Source organism: Podarcis tiliguerta (genome assembly GCF_965153285.1).
Source record: "Podarcis tiliguerta genome assembly, chromosome: 14".
Lineage (NCBI taxonomy): Eukaryota > Metazoa > Chordata > Lepidosauria > Squamata > Lacertidae > Podarcis > Podarcis tiliguerta.
In genome coordinates, this window is record NC_139547.1 from 33,782,919 (window position 1) to 33,804,939 (window position 22,021).

At 41.3% G+C, this 22,021-nt stretch overlaps 1 protein-coding gene across 21 annotated transcripts in view; it reads right to left on the minus strand.

The window, feature by feature from the left end:
- RBFOX1 (RNA binding fox-1 homolog 1) overlaps positions 1 to 22,021 on the minus strand; it is a 1,465,188-nt gene that overhangs the window by 849,900 nt on the left and 593,267 nt on the right. For 20 of the 21 annotated variants that reach the window (XM_083414161.1, XM_083414137.1, XM_083414127.1 and 17 more), the window contains one exon: positions 12,239 to 12,301. The exons of the other annotated variant lie outside the window; for it this stretch is intronic. In XM_083414161.1, coding sequence (XP_083270287.1) covers positions 12,239 to 12,301 — 63 coding nt within the window. The remainder of the gene's footprint in view (positions 1 to 12,238; positions 12,302 to 22,021) is intronic. 21 annotated transcript variants of the gene reach the window in all.

Sequence of the window (22,021 nt, forward strand, 5' to 3'; positions counted from 1 at the left end):
CAGAGATGACTGACACGTTCTAATGAGGAGTCACAAAATGCACAGATGATTTCAAGCTATTGAAAAACAGCAATCCTATAAAATTGAAGGACTGAGAAGTTTACAGGTATGGTTGACTGCCTGAGCAACCTGCCAGTCTCTGAAAGATTTCTATTTTGGTATAATGAAAAGGAAGTAGGTTGATATGCATATGAGAAGTGGACATTGACTTAAAAACATTTCACTGTATTTCTGAAGACTGGACACACCAGTAGAATAATAGCCATAGTCTAGGAAGCTTAATTGGGCTTGTTTTCTGCATCATGGCTGTCAGGCCTCAAGAGATGCTTGAAGGAATTTAAATATAATATTTTTTTAAAATAAAAAAAAAACCTTTTGAGACAGGACCCAAACAAGGAAGGAAAATGAGAATTGGTCAAGGCTTAATCCATTACTTTTAATGACCTTCAATTGGAAACATTTAACAGAACAGCAAGTGGCACAGTTGAAAGAGAAAGCAGCAACATTCATATGCTAATAAGTTCAGCTCACCTATTCTATACGGAGCTTCTTGTATGATTATTTCAAAGCTAAGTGCATGGAAAAGAAACAAATTGAATATAGGCACATACCATGCAATAGCTGAAACAATGATAATCTCTTATAAAGAGGCAAGCACACACACACGCTAAGCAGTTCCTTCAGAAAGTACAGCTCTCTGTGACTTATGAGCACAAATGGGAGATTCACTTGTCAAATCAATCTTATGGCCTGATGATACTAACCAGTGTTTGCAGCTGAAGTACTATATCAGTTTCTCCACTGCCATTTGCAAAACCTGCACTTAAAAAAAATATCTAAAACAATAGTTCTTAATGGCCACTCCCAATACAATGTTACTGGTTTTTGTTTTTCAGCTACTAAATAAAATGTTATTAACAACAAAAATGTGTGTGTGTGTGTGTGTGTCTTCTTTACTTGGTCTGTTAGACACAGAGTGAAGGGGCCATCTGCATTTCCTGGAGTGGGGGGTTGGGATTCCATGCTCAGGGAGCTATTACTGAGAAAGTCCTATCCTGTGTCACAGCCCACAGGCTACAAGTATTAGTGGGACATTGAGAATGGTTCTCCCTACCAATTATCCCTTTGGGAGCAGTCACATACCCCACCCCCCAGTACAATGGATTTTCTCCGTTTCTATTTCTACTCAAAGTAGAACCATTGAAATTTATGGGCATGACTAATTTAGGTCAATTACTTCCACTGGGTCTACTTTGTTTATAACTTGGTTGAATATAGCCCATCATCCCTGTGAGGTTGCCAGTGATATTGGACACACCCAGCCAAAAAGGACTCCCCCATAGGGTCACATAAGTAGACTGATATTAAATATTTCAGACAGGGATGGCACATAACCATGTGGATCTTTAAACTAATTATTCTTTAAAAATCCTTGTGGAAATGAGATGGAATGGGCTTTGTGTGAAAGGGCCATAAATTGGATCAAGACTTTTCTGTCCATTCCTGCCTTGATATTATTCCTTCTAGAACTTGCTAGATATCCATCAAACTTAAAGAATCACAGCCTTCTCTGTCTCCCTCTCATTTCTTTCTTTCAGCTATCTGCCTCCAGAGATATTTTAGACAATTGGAGACAGAACACTCACACAGCAAAAGACTATAAGAAAAGTCAGTAGTCCTGTGATATAATGAAAACATTTCTTATCATACACATATTTTTTAGAGATCTGTCCATATTTGTTTAAAGCTTTCTGTTCCTGATTCAGAGCTTCAGGCTTCTAGTACAGCACAAAACAGTTTTTAAAAGTTATCTTGGTCTATGTAAGCCTATTCTTTTTAACCATAGTAGGCGTTTGCTATACTTTTCCAAGTCAAGGTTTGCATTTTTCTTTCTTTCTTCCAGATGCATCTCCCACACAGCAGGGCAATACCTTGCTATTCATTTGAATGTCATGTTATTTCAATACCTTGAATGTAAAGCTTGCAGCAACAATAAATCAGAATTTGCTCTGCAAACATATTTGCCAGCACTTTAAAACCTTGGTAACTTTGAAGCCTGAAAATCTGAGTGCAAAATCCTATTTTCAGCACTATAAAACCTAGGTGACTTTAAAGTCTGAAACATATATGAAAAGGCAGCAAATAACTCATGCCACTTGTTTGCTACATTTGCTGAAGCTCCATTTAATAATAATATAAACACAAAGAGAGCAATGCCCACAGTTTGTGCCCAGCTACCAACCTACCTCTCATTAAACAGTTTTCCCATGAGCAGAGAGCTATCTGTGGCAATGCAATGATAATTCCTGTGATTCACTCTCGATGCACACTGTCCACATCCACAAAGAAGGGCTTTTATCAACTGGAACTATGTGAGGGGTGGGCATGAACCCAACACATACACCAAGGTCCCACTGTCCTGCGTTTCCCCCCAAATGTGAATGTCAGGCCTAAAGGAGACCCCTCAAAGCCCATCAGACGTAACACAATTTTCGACCCCCTAAAGGGTGCACTTAACGCAGCAATGCCTCAGTATATCTAATGTTTCCTTCCTCACCTGCATGGACTCAGTGCTGAAAACAGCAACCAAAACATATCACTTCAAGATGCCAAACATATCCTTCCCAGCTGTGTGAAGTAGTTTTAAAAGGTGGGACCCTGAGTACAGTAATTTGATCTTGTTTCTTTCAAATTGGATTGTAGTTTGCCTTGCAAACAGTTAACCCAAACCCACCTTGCATAAGAAGGAAATGGAAAACTACCTGGCAATAAAGAGTCGGATATATACATCTAATGATGTTTGTACCTAATAGCACCAATAAAGAGCTGGTGTGCTTCAGGGGTTTTTATATTTAAAAAAAAATCCCTTTTCCAGGCCTTTTGAAGTTTGTTGATTATGATACCTGGATTAAATTGGCAACATGACACTAAACTAGCTGAAATGGAAACTTTCCAGTGCATCAACACTATGCATTGTCTTTTAAAATAAAGTCTGATGATGTTTATTTCATAACTCAACAAGAAGAAAAATTAACTTCTAAGGCCCCTGAAAATCAATTATGTTGAATTTCATCACTAGAGTTTCCCGATTTCCTACTTACCTGTGTCTTATAAATTATATTAACACACGCTGAGCTTTTAAAAAGAACCGAGTTCATAAACAAGCATCCAAGGATTTGTTAGCGAAGTTCAGATAGGAAAATTTGCTGAACACAGGACCTACTTGGCATTTTTGAAAGAGTCACTACCTGAAGCCTAAGAATGCCCTGTCAAGCTTATTAATGGCCTTGCAAATCCAACGTATAATTTCACCATGCCTAATGAAAAAGAGGCTTCAAAAAATGATTCTCAAAGGCAGAAATAATGCTGGTTAAACATTCTGTTATATCTCTTTGTTTCACCACTGAATTCACATTTTGGGTGGACATGGATATTCTCCATACTTTGCATGTGCCTCAAGATATTGTTTCCTGCAGTGTTGTAAAACTGAGTACGAAGGAAAACTCTGAAACATTTTTGGGGGGCAGTGTAAAGGCTCTGTTACTTTGGGATGTGGTGAGGATGGCGGGGGTCCAAACACCAGCCTTGCCTACATTTGAGAATCAATATCTAAAGAATGAGTTAGGCATCATTAACACTAACACGAACCAAGTGGAAAACTTGTAGCTGGTCAACTGTTTTTAATTAGTAATGTAGAAAGCTACTTTACACCAGCTTGGTCCACACACAACTCTAAGCCAAGGGTGAGGAACTTCCAACCTGTGAGCCAGACTTGGCTCTCCAGGCCTCTCTATTTGTTTTACAAATCCACACACATCTGAACTATGACATCATATATGATGTCATACATACAGGAACAGCCTAGCACCACTCACAAAGGACTTTCTTTGAACCCCTGAAAATAGGAGGCTCAAAAAAATAGCACACAGCTGTTTGAAAGCCCTTTGTAAATAGCCCCACACTGCTCTTTAAACCTCTTGTTTTCAGAGGCTTAAGGAGCAGTGCAGGGCTGCCCACAAATGGCTTTCAAATACCCCATGCTGTACATTCTAGTCTTGACAGGGCTCCAGAAAAGCTCATTGCCACACTAAAATGCCAGGAGCTTAACAGGTGGGCAACTTTGAGCAGCCTGGGGTGCTGAGATTAGTATCTGGCCCATCAACTAGCAAAGATTTCCCACCTCTGCTCTAAACCATGGCTTGTGGGGCTTAAATGTGGCTTATTTGTGACACAGCCACTGAGTCATACCACCAGTCCTTGTATTGTATAGCAGTGACTCTGGAGTTTCACAGAGGAGTCTTTCCTCCACCCACTCCAGCCGTACCTGGAGATGCCAGGCATTGAACTTAAGATCTTTTGCACGCTACCTATGTGCTTTATCACTGAGGAACTGCAATTCAGTGTATGAAATTTAAGCTCCCTTCAGTGTATGAAATTTAAATGCCACTGCTCCTGGAGTTTGCTTTTGTTTTTTGCTGTATTTTTATCGCCTTGTTTATGGGTTATTGAAATTGTTTTGGTGCAACATCAAACCTGAACCTGAGAAAACAGAAGCCTGTGGTGCAATCAAAACCCTGCCAGCAGGAAGTGGTCACATGCCTATTCAGCCTGCCTCCCATTCCCAGCCACACCATGAAAATGAGTAGGAAGGTCTATGCTGCTCTACCCCAACCCCCAAAGCTGATGGAGCCATCTACCCTCGAGGGTAGCCCTATCCACCCATAGAACCACAGAGCACAGAGATTTAAGCCCTCAGGGACAGCCCATCATTCATGAAGGTGCCTAAAGTGGGTCACTGGGCTGAAACACAATCACTGCATTCCCTTTCCTGCACCTGAGCGGCCAAAAGTGACTGAATTAAATAGCAGATTAACCTAATTAACAGTAATTCAGGTAAGAAGGCCATCTAAATGCCCACCATCCATTATTCAATATGGAGTAGGCAAAAAAATGCCCACCTACCATTATTCAATATGGAGTAGGCAAAAAAAAAACCTCAACCCAAACCATTCTGGATCCGCCAAAAATCCCTACACGGCCCCAAAGTGACCAACAAGTCACACTGAGAGTGAGGGCAGGTGCTGTTGCCATGAAAAGAAGAGGGAGGGAGGGAGGGAGGCAGCCGCCCAGCCTTTAAAAGGATGGCGCCCACCCCACCCACAAGTATGTGAGTGATGCAAGAGCATCAGACTGGCCAGTGCTTAGTTGGAATAGGCAATGGAATGAGCCGCCTTTGTAGAACTTGACAGACATATGAGCACTCTTAAGCGAAATACTGCTTTTATTTATATTCATTTCCAATTAATATAAAATATATAAAAAATAGTTTCAAAAAGTAATCAGGTGTGGCCTCAAATTACAGCCCCATTGATTAAAATGTGCCAGCCCTGATTCAACCTATCAACATGGATTTAAAAAAGCAAGCAAGCGTTATGCCAAATGAACTAAGCTGCTGTTAGGATTTCACAGTACAGTAAAATGTCTCAATTATCTTAAGCAGTCAGTATGAGTCAATACGTTTCCTTTTTTACAATTGTAGTGCAAAATACAATGAAGTTTCAGCACATATACACACTGCTAATAGCACTGATTGAATGGCATTTTTTTTGGTAGCATTCTGCTTTTACCATTCAGAGTTCAACCAATTGTATTCATTACCAATAAGTACACACACACTGGAAATCAGCCCTGAATGCTCACTGGAAGGACAGATTCTGAAGCTGAGACTCTAATACTTTGGCTACCTCATGAGAAGAGAAGACTCCCTGGAAAAGACCCTGATGTTGGGAAAGTTGGAGAGCACAAGAAGGGGATGACAGAGGACGAGATGGTTGGATAGTGTTCTCGAAGCTACCAGCATGAGTTTGAGCAAACTACGGGAGGCAGTGGAAGACAGGAGTGCCTGGCGTGCTCTGGTCCATGGGGTCACGAAGAGTCGGACACAACTAAACGACTAAACAACAACAATACACACAGACACACACACACACACACACACACACACACACACTGATTTCTTTCTTTCTTTCTTGGCTGATAAGGTCAATCATCTGTCAGAGCTCTGAGTCAGACCAGGGACTATCACAAATTTAATGGTTGTAATTGTAGAGAATGGGCTTTGTAAGCAGATGACTCCAGGGTCAATCCCCATGTAAGGCTGTTGGGTGAGGTGTTGGGAGACCCATTTTGAACTCTGGACAGCCACTTCCAGTTAGCGGGGAGAATACTGGACTGGATGGGCCAATGACTCAGTTTAAGCCAGCTTCCTTTGTTCCTATGAATAGGTAAAGAAACAGAGATCTATTTCCTTTAATGTTTTATTTCCTCCCTTTATTTTTTAAATTTAATAATAATAATAATAATAATAATAATAATAATACAAGGTTACAATTATATCTGAACATACAGATACCCAATTAGAAATCGAAACTGAGAATAAGGAGGGGAAAAGGAAGATGAGGAAAAAGAAAAAAAAATGGAAATTGGAAAAAAAAAGCAAGCCAGGAATAGAGAGGACAAGCATATAAAATTATAAGCATGACATCGATCGAATAAACTGCCCAAGAGAAACTATAGTCACCTGACAAGGGCAAAGGGTAACCTGAAATCCAAACACATAATATTGTTAAGTTATCCAGTCAATTTTATTCAACTTCCTGCATCTATTTTATGCACAATCTTAAAAACTCCCTCCGCCATGTGCATAGCTTGTTTATTTACAAGTCCCTCTTGTGCTGTGAGAAACAAGACTATTAAGGAGAGGTTCATGTTCTCTAAATAACACACTAGATATTTGCACAAAACGCATTCCTTTGCTTCCTCAGGCCCATGCCTTCAAGAGACCAGCAAATATAGAGTAAGGTCACATTACGGAACCCTCACACTCAGGGTGTACAAACGCAGCAACGTTTGCATCAGAGGGGAGAAGAGCTGACCTCCCCATCCCCTTGCGTGTCCTTGTAGCTTGACCCATAAAACTAGGCAGAATGTACAGCAGCAAAAGATATTTAATCTGCTGTGGGGAAAACTGCCTGTGCAGGACCAGGTTGGCCCATAAGCATTGGAAATCGATAGCTCACAGCCATTTGTTCCTGATCAGAGCATGATTTGAGGAGAATGTCAAAGCAATCCTTTTTCACAGCACAAAGCCAATTTGTTTTATTTTATTTTATTTTCCACCAGGTCATTTAGCCGTGTGAGGTGACCCTTGCAATGCGGTGAAAATCAAATATTTCTACCAGACTGACTTTTCTTGTTCTCCTGATGTGCGCTGGAAAGCTTTGATCCTCTGGGGCCTGGGTGAAGCAAAGAGGCAACTTTTAACAGGGAAAGTTACAGAGAAGGGGGAAAGCAGCAGGTGGGTGAGGGAAGTAAAGAGGGGGAGAAATGGGCCTCTTGATTCTGTGCTCAGACTAAAAAGGGAATGTTTCTCCAAAGCTAAAAGAATGTGGCATTTCCTCAGCTGGAGCCAGTGAAAGTGCGCTGGTCTCAGAAATCGCCTTCATCTAACAGCACCCGGCCACCTGCTCCTTGAATTCTGCTGTTAAAAGACGTTAGCAGACCATCTGTTATGGGGTGGCACGCTGAGGATATTTGGTCCTGTTCATATTCACGGGGGGGAAAGCAGCAGTATTTAATCAATCTGCTTGGAATTGCTTTATATGATTAGCGTGTAATGATTCAGGTAGGTCATGGACACGGACATCTTTTTTATTACTGCATTAGACAGCTAGAAGCACACATCAATCCCATAAAAGATACAAGGGTTGATGCACTTTGGGGAAAATATATTCAGCCACCAAAGAAAACAATAATAATAAAAAATGCAAATGTGATAATGACTCTTACAAGGAGGAGGGAGGCACAGGAAGAGGGTTAGCTTCAGGCTGATGTGCGCTCTCTCTCTCTCTCTCTCACACACACACACACACACACACACACACACACACGAGCCCAGCAAAAAGAAAAAGGGTGTCAAAAGAAGTAACAGGTGCTACCCAGCCCCTGGAATCCTTGTTCCTTACATGACCCTGTGATTATGCCTGCCCTGCCCACTAACTTTATCCCTTCCTGGTCAGGTGGCTAAATCTATGCATCTTTTGCATTTCCCACAATGCCTATGCTTTTTAGGGCAGTGCCAAGGAAACTTTTTCAGCCGAGGGGCCACATTCCCTTATGGGCAGCCTTTCAGGGGCCACACACGTTCGGATCGGTGGGGCCAGAGGCAAAAATACATGGGACCACAGATGTGAACTTTGTCACACTTTAGCCACCCAAAAGTCAGCAGTTTCTACACCCTACCTTCCCATATTCTATCCAAACAAGCAAGGGACATTATTAAAGTTGAAGTACACATTTACCGACAGACAAAAGCACTTGAGGGGGGTGAGGGGCATGACAATTAAGGGATGTAGCATGGATATGGCCTAGTGAGAGTCCCAAGGCAGTGATGAAATTTGGCCCACAGCAGAGAACATCAGGGTCCTCAGAAACCCACTGTGAACATAGTAACATAAAAAGAGCCTGCTGAATCAGGCCAGTCGCCCACTTAGTCAAGCATCTTGTTCAGTGTCTCCACATAGATGCTTGTGGGAAACCTGCAAACAGGACCCGAGCACAAGAACACTCTCCCATCCTACGGCTTCCAGCAACTAGTATTCAAAAGTATTACTGCCTATTTGATAGCCTTAGCCTCCACAAACTTGTCCAGCCCTCCTTTGAAGCCATCCCAATGGTGGCCATCCAGTGTCTCCTGTGGGAGTGAGTTCCAGAGATTAACTACGTGCTGCATGAAGAAGTACTTTACTTTATCTGTCCTGGATCTTCCAACATTCAGCTTTATTGGATATGATATTTGCAGTGCACACTGATGGCAAAGTGAATTCGCTTTGCTCAAACCTTGATGCAACGGTTAACACAAAGCATAGGGAAGTTCCAACCTCAACATCTGAAACAGCTGTGTGGTATCACATTTAGTTATGGTGGCATTTGGATGTAGAAAAGAGGCTGGCAGCTGCATGTTTGATGAATGCACATATATTTTACTGCTGGATGTCAGACTTGAGATTTTCTGTGCCAAACAGCAAGTTTTCTTGGGCCAGCTCTGCAAGTTTGCCCTCTTTCCATGGTTCTTGGATGTCCAATGCTGATGCTAGACATTCTACAGCTTCACAGGTCATGGAAATAGCAATACCTGGATTTACTTGCAGAAACCGATCTTGCGCAGCAAATTGTGTAAGCTTCTTTTGTTTCTGAGTCAACTGAATGGATGCTATTTTAAAAATACGACATCATTTAAAGTATTAAGAGTGTTATCATTAAAGTGTCACATACACATCGAAGGGGCTCTCTTTTTAAATATCTCTTCAGTAGATTACTCACCTGCATATTGTCCAAAATAAAATTCTAGCTAGAATACTATAATAGCCATCCTATAAATCAGTAATGTACTACATGTGTAGGTCATGTCACAGGCGAATAGAGCAAAATGTCTGGCCATATGGTGGACTTAAGAGCCAGCTCATCTACATTCTCTGTTACCAGGCAACGTCTCGGACTTCAGTCTCAGATTGGCTAAATAATAATGACCCCTTAACCCTTAAAAATGATTGATATTCACAGTACTAGTCAGGTTACAATCACAAGGGGGAAATACTGGCAGCAATTAGGCACTAAGGAATTTGGCAACATTCAAACATTTCCCCCAAATCCAAAAGTATCATTATTGTTTCCTTTATGTGATACAAATCTATAGGCTTGTTTCTACAAGGCTTCTTCTCCCCACCTTAGTCTGCGTGTGCAGATATTGAAATATATTAATCATACACAAATTGTTTGGCTTCCTAACAATGCCCCACTAATTAGCCCAGGAACTGCCACATCCCATAAGTTGGAAATCCCTCCACCACCTGTGCCTTGCTGTGCTCTGGTGACACAATTTCTTTTTCACCATTTCCCCCCAACATGTCAACTGTGTCAAATGCTGCTAACTGCCACAATGCTGCTCCATGACAGATAGGACCGCTTGTGGCAGAGATGAAAAACTAAAGAGTAACAGGCACATTTAGCAATGAAAGGAACGGATTTGTAAAGCATGCTCAGGATAAATAGCTGCTACTTGGAAGTATAGCCAAAACACCTTTCCTTGAAATTCTAACTTCCCCACCCCCTTGTGGCAAAGAGGAGAGTTATTAGATACATAAACACTTTCCCCTTGGAAATTACATTTGCATTCCACTGTGGTTTTCAGACTGTATTCTAGGGAAACCCTGGGCTTTCTCAGAGGCTTATTCCTCAAGGGGAAAACTGGGTAACTACAGTGGTACCTCGGGTTAACAACTTAATTCATTCTGGAGGTCTGTTCTTAACCTTAAACTGTTCTTAACCCAAGGTACTATTTCTGGGTTAGTGGAGTCTGTAAGCTGAAGAGTCTGTAACCCGAGGTACCACTATACAGGGGAGCTTGCCTACTGGTCCTAAATTTCCCCCTTCAATATGCAGACAACATGTGAATGTTGAATACATTCTTCCAGGACACACTCTCAGTCCACACGATGAAACAGAAAAGCCAAAGGACAAGGCCAGAATGACAATATTATGATGACCCCATTCAAAATAAAAACAATATTAATCCATATATATCTGAAATAGCATAAAACTTACATGTATGCTGAAATGTACATGCATGGATGTCATGTGCAACACATGACAGGGTCTACTTCCTCACATCATTTTGATTTATACTAGTAGGACACCCTCTGGTTTAGTTGGTGACAATAAATAAAAAGAACAGAAAAATGGAGGAAGAGTGTGCACTGGAGTGTAAGGAAGTCTAAGAATTCTGACTTTCCCCATTACGACTACTTCAGCGCTTTTGTGAAATAGCAAATGTCAAATTATTTCCAATTCTCTCTCGCTCCTCCTCCCCACCCCCCTGCTTTGTTAGTGCTCTAAGCATGTATTTGGTCTGCCTATTGGGTAATCCAGCACTGCCAAACAAGCTGGACCCACAAGCAACATGAACTGGGTGCACCATGGAACACCCTCCCAAATCTTCTGCAATATCCAGAAACTTTGTAGGAAATGTGCTATGTGCAGACAAAGTAGCATGCAAATGGTTCTATGAATGAAGTGTGAAAACCTTGAGTACGTCTAATTTCTATGGAGCGAGACAATATCTACTCAGAAATGCCTCATTTTCCAGACAACACTGTTGTTCAGTGGGAGTTAATGATCCCAACTAGGGTCCAACTAGTGTGTATACAACAGCACTTTCCTGGTCTCTTCCCAACCCCTCAAAACCCATCAATGAATGTGGAATGGCATGTGATAGTATGTGATAGTGTGAGGCTCCATATCATGTTGGATCTAAGTCAACGATGATCCTACATTTTGTGGAATTGCTTCAGACAGAATGCAGTTTTATTTAGGAGAGAATACGGTATGAATTAATTACAAAACTTAGGTACAACTGTATTTCTATGCTCAGGATGTGTGTTCATGGATGATTACTTTCCTTACCGCAACCCATTCAAGTCCTTTATGATATAAATACACACTGGTGGATCAAACTAAGAACAGGCATGGTTCACTGAATGTTACCAGCTTACAATGCTAAAAGTAAAATGGGACACTTTGGAAAAGTATGGGGAAAACAGATTAATCCAAAACGACGTTGTCACATCTAATCTTTTGTTTTTGTTTTTAAGTGAGAAAATTAAGAAAAAATGTAAGCTGTAATTATTCAAAAATGTCAGTAAATTTATTCATTATATTAATCCAAAAGATCTAGAGAACTGAGAATACTGGCTAATCTTTCAGGGAACAACAAAAACATTACTTTCTACTGTTTTCAGCTGATATACACAAACACACAACTATGAGGAAATGAGAAATCCACACATGACCCATTAAGTAATTCAGATTTCTGTTTCATTATAGACCATTTTCATTGTACCATTTACTCATTCGTCCACAAGGAACAGATTCAAATACTGCTTAAGGAGATATATATTAATCACATTATCGGCATCCCCCCACTCAGCTGTCTCCATCCTTTCCCTCTTTCCAATTCCTCAACTACAGGGTTCTCACAACAAACTTTTAAACACAGACTCATATTCAGCAAAACACAATCTTTCTGTTTTGTGCAGCTGAAGATGCAAATCAAGCTGGGGTGAGGCTTGAGAACTATGCATTCCATCAACATAGAAAAGAAACCAGAGAGAGTTGCACTTACAGAATGAATGCTCCGCTCTAGAAAACTGTAGGTTCCACTTACATGAGGCTTCTGTGTAGTTTCCTGAAAATAAAAACAAACACAAAACCCATCACACTATGTTCTTGCTGCACCATCCTCCACATTTTATCCTAACCTTAAGGGTACAAAGAATTAGGAGAGGCAAAAGTAAGTATATATTCACACAGCAAATAGTTACTCTATGGAATTTACTCCTACAAATATTTAGTGATTGCCACCAACTGGGATGGCATTAAAAGAGGATGAGATAAATTCATTAAGGCTGTGTGCTACCTCCAGTATCAGAGGCCTCTAAACAGCAGCTGGTGTGAATCAGAAGCATGCAAAGTGTACAGATGTGCTCAGGTCCTGCTAGTGGGATGCTGGATAGGATGAGCTATGTTCTGACTATGAAGTGGTTTCTGTGATTAAAAGATTGGTGTAGGTTTGTATGAGTGACCTTTCCCTTGGAGAAGAGAGAAAGATTGAGGCTCATGTATTCCCTTCTCATTCTCTTCCAAGAGGCGAATGCCTGAAGCAGAATATCCCATGAATATTTGAATGGCAAACATACAATTGTGCAGTCAATTAACTTCAGGGTTTTCAGGTTCTCAGGAAGAATCTCAGGGGGAGAGGAAAGGTAATATCTGATCAAGCACAGAAAAGTATTTATATCCCAATAACTGTACGGTCTAATGGATGGCTTTACAAGTTTCCTCACTTCTTCCCTGAGCAAGATTACACAGCATCCATCTTAATGACTAGCCAACAGATCGAAACCATCACAGTGAAAATGCAAAACTGCTGATGAATAATTTGAACTTTTCTGCTTTTCTCACCTCTCCAGAACCCTTCAGCATTGCATTATAATGCAAGATTAAGAGAGTAGAAACCCAGCTTTGTGTGAGTTTCTTCTCTCTATCACTTAACATTGCTGGGAGAGCGTAGTGGTATATATTTTTATCCATTGTATAAGCATAAGTTTGAAAAAAAGTGGGGTGCAGGATTGTTCAGAGTGCCATAAAGGTCATCCATCACCCCTTTCAGTAAACAGATGCACACCATACATTTGAGGAAGATTCAATGCACATTGAAAGCACATAGTTTCCCTCATAATTCTAGGAACTGTAGTTAGGGGTGCTGTAACTGTAGCTCTGTAAGGGCAAAAGTATAATTCTCAGGATTCTTCGGGGAAAGTCATGTGGTTTGAAGGCACATTGAATGTATGTTAAATGTATGTTGCGGATCTTTCCGAAGGCTAAATGCACACATTCTGAAAAAAACAGAAAACTGAAATCCGACTTGAGTAGTAATTTGGATCAAGAGCAATGATGACACATTCAGGAGATTACTGTCAACCAAACATCAAACGCGAACCCACACACAAAATCAAATCACACATTTAATCCATTTAAAAAAAACAACACAAAGCAAAACAGTCAAGTTATAAATAGACCTACATAGAGAATTGCTGGTCATTTAAATTTCCAGCTCCAATTAGATAAAGTTATCACCAACTGAAAGCCAGATTATCTTTGCTTTATAGGAAAGCCAAAAAGAAAAGAAAGCTTTTGAACTATGAGCAGGGCTATAATTAGACAACTTGGATTATTACTCCTGTTTTGAGGCTTGCTCTCCCTTTTGTCATTGTTACTGTTTTTGTTTGGCCTCCGTTTAATTTCCTGTCAGCCTTACAAGAGATTTCTAATGTTTGGGCTGTAGAATAAGTTCTGATTAAAAATAATCTCCCCAATTACAGCTTGGCACAAGCTAAGGCTGCCACGTGTTCCCTGCCACTAACCTCTGGGTTTCTGTCTGCAGTAATTGTGTCTATATCAGCCCCTAACTGCAAATGAAAACCCAGGGGGCATATTCAGGCATCCAGCTTCCTGAGCCTTACCCATATCTCTTAATTTGCACTGTCTGTCAAAAGGAGATGCTCTCCAATGTACTAAAATGAAATCCTCAGAAACGGCGGGTCAAATGAACAAGGGGAAATGGGAGGGTTTGGAATTGAAAGTGGGGGGAGATGTAGCAGAAATCTGAGTCTCAGATACGAGGGTGCCTCAACACTCTTCATTATAATTCCAATCCCTGTCCACATGCACACTGAAACTGGTTAACAAATTCCAAGGTGGCATTTTCTCTTTCATTACAGAATCTTCTCAATCCAAACATCCCATGCCTAAACTACTAAAATAAAATAAAATGCTGAAGTTATGTGTTGTTGCTTCCGGTTTCCCTCTCATAAATGCATAGCCAATTCATGTGGTAAAATGCAACAAAATAAGAGTAAAGGAAATACCAGGTTTTTCAAACAGCTTAGATTTAGCATATGGATGGACGCTTATTGATTGATGCTGCAACATCAAGTGAATGAACTGCTGCAATTTAAACATAGCAGACATATCACCTCCCAGTGGAAGGCTGGTTCATTAGGGCAAATGGGGCACTGCCCAACCAAGTTCACTGTGTCTTCAGACAGCCCCCCCTACACACACCTGCCTGTCCAGGGAGTGGCACTGCCTGTCAGCTGATCCACAGCATTGCCTTTGTAGAACCCAGTATAGAGGAAGATGTGGGCAAACCCACAATTAGTTGTATTTGTCTGATATTGGGCCTGGTTCCATCTGCTGTTGGGCTCCATGCCTTCTACCCTTCCAGGCTCACTAGACACCAACCACCACTATGCCTAGTGTCACACAAAACACAAAGCTGGCCACAACTCCTCCAGTGGACCAAGCCTGCACATTCACCTTTCACCCTTCAACTGGTGGGAAATCAAGACAGATAGGTATAAATATGTGCCCAGGGAAACTTGTTTTCTTCTTTCCCTACACAAAATCAGAGAACAATATAGTGATATACTGCAAGGAGGACACAAGGGGCTTAGCTCACTCACTACATTCTGGGGTGTGTGGTTTTTAGACAGATATTAATTTCTGGTCTAATAGGCTGCCTGTCCACTTTTTCTCTGGAATCAAGTGTGGTGCTCCTGATGCTCTCAGTCTGGAGGTTTTTGTTTTGTTTTTTGTTTATTTTTGAAGGGAAAGGAAGTTGGACAATAAATTTCCTACCTCACTGAGGGATGTGTAGCAGTTCCACATTTAGTAAAACATCAAAATTTCAGGCAGTGGGTCTGGAAGGGTGTCCTGTTACTTTTAGGGTTGGAACTGCAGCTCTGCAGCCCCTTGCATTCCTCCTGCTCAACCTGCATGTTTTAAAATGAGCAGCATGTTCCAAAAGCACTAAAGAGAAAAACAAATAAATGAACGAAAACCTCCAGTACGTTATCCTCTCAAAGAAACCACCACAGTTGAGTTACCTCGGGATATCTTACCACCGAGTAGAATACGAACGAGTGAAACAATCTGTCTAGCTTCCTCTCTTGTCAGTAAATCCCACAGAGGTCAATAGAGGTATTAATGTGATTAAATTATTCAAATACTTTAGGGGTTCCATTTTCTGGTCCTGAAATTTTAATCAGTACTATGATCACCCAGAACTGCTGTGCCTGTACATACACAATTGCAAAAATAAAATACTTTGAAGAATAGAACTATTACTTTTGAACCAGCATTCAATTTAGCACCATTATGTGTCAGAATATGGCGAAGATAAGCATTAGGAAGTCACAATTGTTTTGCTCATTCATCAGCGTTTTATATCAACTCCTATTTTTCAGCACAACGTTTTTCCCATTTCTATTATCAAGATTAATAACCCAACAATGCACAAAAGCATAGACTGGACTGAGGTAGGGAGAAGGGTGGGGGAAGAAAAAGACTATGATTTACTTCCTCTGATTACTGTTTTATTTACACTGCTGAGAACATTCTATTTTTCTGCTTCATAATTTAGCACTTGTCCCATAAAGGAACATTAAGGCAAATCACCCCTTCTGTTTAACCACAGCATGCTAAACTGTACTCTAAAGTAATCCACTTTAGAAAACAACAGCAGCAACAACAACAGCAGCAGCAACAGTGTTTTCCTATAGCACTTGCAACCAGATAACCAGAAATAAGGAGAGGAGACACAGGGAAGTGGTTGAAGTAAGGCCAACCACATTGCATTAATGATCTGCAGAGGTAAAAATCCATGAGCAACTTATACTGCTGCCTAGCTTTACTAATCAAAAGGTAAGCCTGTCACTGCCCAGAGTGTGGGTTAGTATTTTACTCTATCTGTTCTTACTATTTAAACATGTGTAAGTGAGGTGCAAGAATGCAACACAGAAACAATAAAATGCTGTAATAGAAATAGGAGATACAACACAACACCCAGCAGAACAGTATTATAAAAACAGGACTTCTATAATAATGGGGCCCTGTCCTATAGGTCAGGCAGGGAAATACAAGGCATGTGAAGCACCAGAAGGAAGAGTATTCCAGAGTGCAAGGGCAATGGTAGAAAATACCCATTTTTGTCTTACTGCTCTGTGACATTCTGTAGGATGTGGTGCCTTGAGTATAATGTCCCCAATGAAGGGACAGGTATTCTTTCAGATGATACAAGCATCCAAACATCAGAACTAGGAAAAAGGAACTCACCATATCTCCTCTGATAAAAGAGGTATGTGTGGGGTTCTGGGTCCTTTTGGCTTATTATACCTCATGCTAGACATAGTACCAAAGATGTATGGGTTGGAGCACACTAGGAGGCAGGGCTCGAAGTCAAACAACAAGCCACTTCTAGTGCAGTTCCTGAGCATGCTCCAGGGCTGGGGAAGAACAGGTGGAGGATATATAAAACCTTCTGCCTGTTTCCTCCCTCTTCCTTCTTCAAAAGATGTGGTGCTCAGCTCACCATCCCGCTATGCAGTGTGACTTAGCTGGTTGCCACAGTTAGGGCATAGCAAGAAGTTCTGTCTTCTCCCGTGGATGGTTGGTGGGCAGGGATTTTTCTACTAACTCCAAACTGCAGTGTTGGAGAAGTGCAATTAGAGGTGAGAGCTGGATAATGAAGTTGACTGGTTTTATCTGGACCCTTGACAGCTGTGTATATGAAATAGAAGAAGTTGGCACAAGTTGTGAATACCCTGAGGCACTTTCCAAGTGAACAGTGACCCCAGAGACTGTGGGAACAGCGACACATGGCTGTGGGAACCATGGAGCAGGGTATAGATCACTTCTGAGGTTAACCCTCACTCTAAGGACACATGAATCAGGAAGAGCTGCCTCTTCATATGAATGGGTATGACAGGGAGAAAGAAGTGGAATTAGCACCACATTTCACCCATGTGGGGTAGGTTCACCCAATTTCCCGTACATGGTCTTTTTTCCCTGTGCAGCTCATACCACCCAACTGTTGGCATCTGTCTGTCTCAGGAGACAATGGAAGCATGTGCCTTCAGGGGCAAACTGTTGGAGTTACAGCTCCAGCTGTGACTACAGAGACCGATAAGGGAGAGACATGTTTTGTTGCAGCTGGGGCAGATGAAGGTGTCTGACTGTGTTGATGTAGGTGTACTGTGGCGTTTCTCATTTCTGCGCTCCTCCCAGCTGTCATTCCTCCTCTGGTCACTGCTGTTGTTCATAAAGTGGCCCTAGTTATATCCCATACCTTGTGTCTTGCCTCTTAATTTCTGGTCTCCTAACACAATGCTAATTACACAAATGCAAGTAACATGAACATTGTGTTGTTGTTCTGTAAACAACACCATGGGGAAATAAAACAGTAGAAGAGGTGAAGTTTTAACTCATTCTCTGCCTGCCACGGTCACGACAGTAATCACCTCTGGTATTTGCATTTCAAGGGGATTTCGAATTGGAACCATTTGGGATATATCCAGGCAATTAATGTCACATCTGGCTTGGCCCTCAGAATTTCCTGCATCTCATAAAGTAGCATCCAGCAGCTCTTTCATCCTCATTAGTCACTCTGCTATGGCTTCTCCTGAGGGAAGAAATTATTATCCTGCAGTCTGATAATAGCAGGTGGACCCTCACTTTTCATGAACTGCTTGGTTGCATCTGTGTGTGCCTGGAACAGAAGGCGGTGTTCTCAATATGGCAGTGATCATTCAGAGAACAATTATGCTGAAGCTCTATGAACAGAGATCATACTGTCTATAATGCTGATCATATGGCTTGGGTAGGTTTGTATAATGAGAAGCAGGTTCTTCATAAGTACAGAGTTGTGGCCATTTATGTTCTACTCAGAGTAGACCCACTGACATGTATGTGCATCCAAGTCTATTAATTTCAATGTGTCAGTAGAACTTAATTGAATACAGCCCATATATTTTTTATAGTGAGTTGGACCCAACATCCGGTTTTACTGTATTCCAGGCTGACGCTGAATCTCACAGACATGGAGGCAAGGCAGGAGGCTAGATAAAGCTAGCTATGGAAAGGTTGGTCAGACGTTTCAGGACCATAGATAGCTCCAAGTGAACAACTTTCTCCAGGAAGCTTAAGAGCATACTGAGGCACTTTAAGCCTCTTCCAGGCTCCATCCCCTTAAAGCCTATGGCTTGCAAGTGGACACTACTCCATTCTATAGCCTCCCATCTAATGCTCTCTGTGCACCACTGATCCAGTGAAGTGTGATGGGAGGCATTTGTTTCCTCAGACTCAGCTTCCCACAAGGATCCAGAGGCCCCAGAGGCTCTGGTGGTCCAGGAGCTTATTTCAGGGGCTCCTGTCTGGCAGTTTGAGTCACAGTAGTGCCCTGATCTCCAGCAGCCATCTCAGAAGCCTGACCTCCATCAGGCTCCTTAGATAGTGCCTCTGTAGCCTCTGACTGTGTCTGGGTTTGCCCATGTTACCTCAAGAGAACCACCCCCGCCATTGCTTAGAACTCAGAATAGGTTGTAACTGTTTTAATGAAACAATCTAAAGAAACAACCGTAATTGTGGTGTGGGCATGTGCTTTAGTGGAAATGCAATCCTTCCACAAAAGAAGAAGAGTTTGGATTTGATATCCTGCTTTATCACTACCCTAAGGAGTCTTAAAGCGGCTAACAATCTCCTTTCCCTTCCTCCCCCACAACAAACACTCTGTGAGGTGAGTGGGGCTGAGATACTTCAAAGAAGTGTGACTAGCCCAAGGTCACCCAGCAGCTGCATGTGGAGGAGCGGAGACGCGAACCCAGTTCACCAGATTACAAGTCTACTGCTCTTAACCACTACACCACACTGGCTCTCCACAAAAGACTTTACCATGCAGCATGTTCCCAGGCAGAAGGGAAATGGTTATTAAGCTTCTCCCTTCAGGACTTTTCCCTGCAATCCATATTCATCCATTTCTTTAAGGCAATCAATGAAACAATACCTTCCTTACATCTGTAAAAAGAAATTCTATTGTTCCCAGATTGCTTGATGGAGAGGTTTAGAAAAAGATCAGATCCACTGCCAAACAACTGATCAATAACTTCCTTTACTCATTCCATATATTAAAGCGTCTTGAAGCTAGAGCTCAAACTGAGGGCAAACTTGTTAAAACAATTCCAGAAAGTGCATGCTTTTCAGAACCTCTCTCCCTGCTGATCTCTATCTCCAGTTTCCAAACAATATTTAGCACGAAAAATATTGTTACTTAAAGAACACTCTTAGGCGTATAACAAAAAGAAGCCAACCTTATTAAAAATAATTGATGCCCCTAAACATATGTTGCCTTCCTGTACTTCAAATTTCAGGACAGTATGTAGTGAGCAAACCATAACATTTGAAATTGAGACCTATGCTTCAGATATCATCTTAAAATGCACTGCTTGGTGCTCTCCACTTCTCCATGCACGAAAAACAGTACCAGGGACAGTGCTGCAAAGTTAAGATTCTTTTGGATGAGAGAGTGTTGCAGAGTTCAAGTATTGCTAATATTTGCTGTGTTTACAAATGTAGACAAAGGGCAGAAGCAAGTAGACTCCTAGAAAACACAGACATAAGACCCCAGAGAGCAACTTGTGTAGCACACCAGTATGTTGGTGGCACCCCAACTTTTGGTAAATACCAGCTAGGAAATAAATCGTTCCCAGGGCAAAACTAAGTGTGTGTTTAATGTGCATGGTATTTTATTCTTTTTATTAAAAAAAAAAATGCAAACATCGGCCCCTCCATTGGAAGGAAATTCCCAATTGCTGCCAATGTAAATAGCAACTTCAGAGGAGAAACTCTGAGAAACTGAGCACACAAGGAAAGGAAGGCAGGGGAGAAGAAAAGATGGAGCACACAGATACAAGATTTGTTTTTTGTACCAATGCATCACAGTTTATTGAAACGAGTCTGTTATGTCTGAACTAGCCAAAATTTTCTTTAACGAATGTTTGTAGCCCACCTGTTATATAATATAAAGTGTTGAATTAGAATTGGAATAAATATTTTGCAACAAATGAAATTTGAAGCAAACCTCCAAGTTTCATGTTGGGCAACATATTTAGGAAATCTGATGGCAGGAGTTCCGGTAAGACTAGTGAAATTATTCAGGGGATCCCCATGCATTCTGAATGTGGTTGATTGGTGGTGGGGGGCAGACAGCACTATGAATAATATTATTGATCACCAACCTGGGAAGGTAGGCCATCTAGGAGAAGGTAAACACTGGTCCTAAAATTCCACTGCCTTGCAGGATATCTTCAGGAGAAGAAAAGGCTAAGGAGTAAACCCTACACAAATCCAGAGTGGAGTCCCTAAGACAGTTGGATGGCACCTTGTACGCCTCCTTCCAGCAACTCCTGCAGCCAAGCTCATGCCAAGTGTATTGCTCTGCTTTCCTTTAGACCACTTCAGTGAGGTAAGAGGGGAGTCTTGTCATCTGGGTGGCCCAGTACCTCCATACACACTCCCCAGGCTTGTGCCCTAGGGAAGTCACTTCAGTGCTGATAACACAACAATTTGACTTCACACACAAACACCCCGGAGGTACACTCTATTGTCTCTCAAGACAGACAGATGCCAACCCCAACTAATTGTTGTGACAGTTTGTTCCTATCAGATTTTTTGACTCTAAGGCCAGTAGCCAGACCATGAAGCTTAACAACACATTGTTCGAATTATGCAAAATTGGCATTTTAAAATGAATTATGAAGTTTCAGAAGTTTTACTTCTGCACTGTTTGTGTATCAAAATATTTATTAGTCCCTAGACAGCTCCACATGTGGTTGACTTGGGTACCTCTAAATAATTCAAACTTTTCTGCAGTAACTTATTTCAGCAATTCCTTTGATGCAAGGCAGGAAGAGAACATTTATTACAAGCAGCAAGACGAACCCATATAATTAATATTTTGATACATTTCACCTTCCTGGATGTTTGCTCTTACATTATTAGCTTCGTATGAAATAAATAACACTTTTCTGACAACTTGTTATCCCACTTTTAGACAAGATGCTTCAATTTATATAATTACTTTACTTGATTTATTGATGCACCTCTGCTTATGTTACATATTCTGTTAATGTGCTATCAATGTAATTAGTTGTTTCTAGGCGGAAATCACTGTTTTTAATCAAGCTAGCATTTTTATTGCTTCTACACAATCAAAACACCCTTTCATGACTTGATAGGAGAGCTCTTCATTGCTCTTTCTCCTCATTTCTCTTTCATGTGTTTACACTTGTGAGGAGGGGAGGTTGGCAGTGATAGTGTTCCCCCCGGCTCAATACAGTACTCCAAGAGCATTTTCTCATAACTTGAGCTATAGAGAGCAATAGTTTGGAAGCACATTTTAATCAAAATTTTGAGAAAACAAGCCCAGATTTTGTGACAGACATTTTGTGGCCAAAATGTTGTTGCTCTCTGGATATTCAGCTTTTCTTTTCTTTTTTACTTAGGGCTGCAA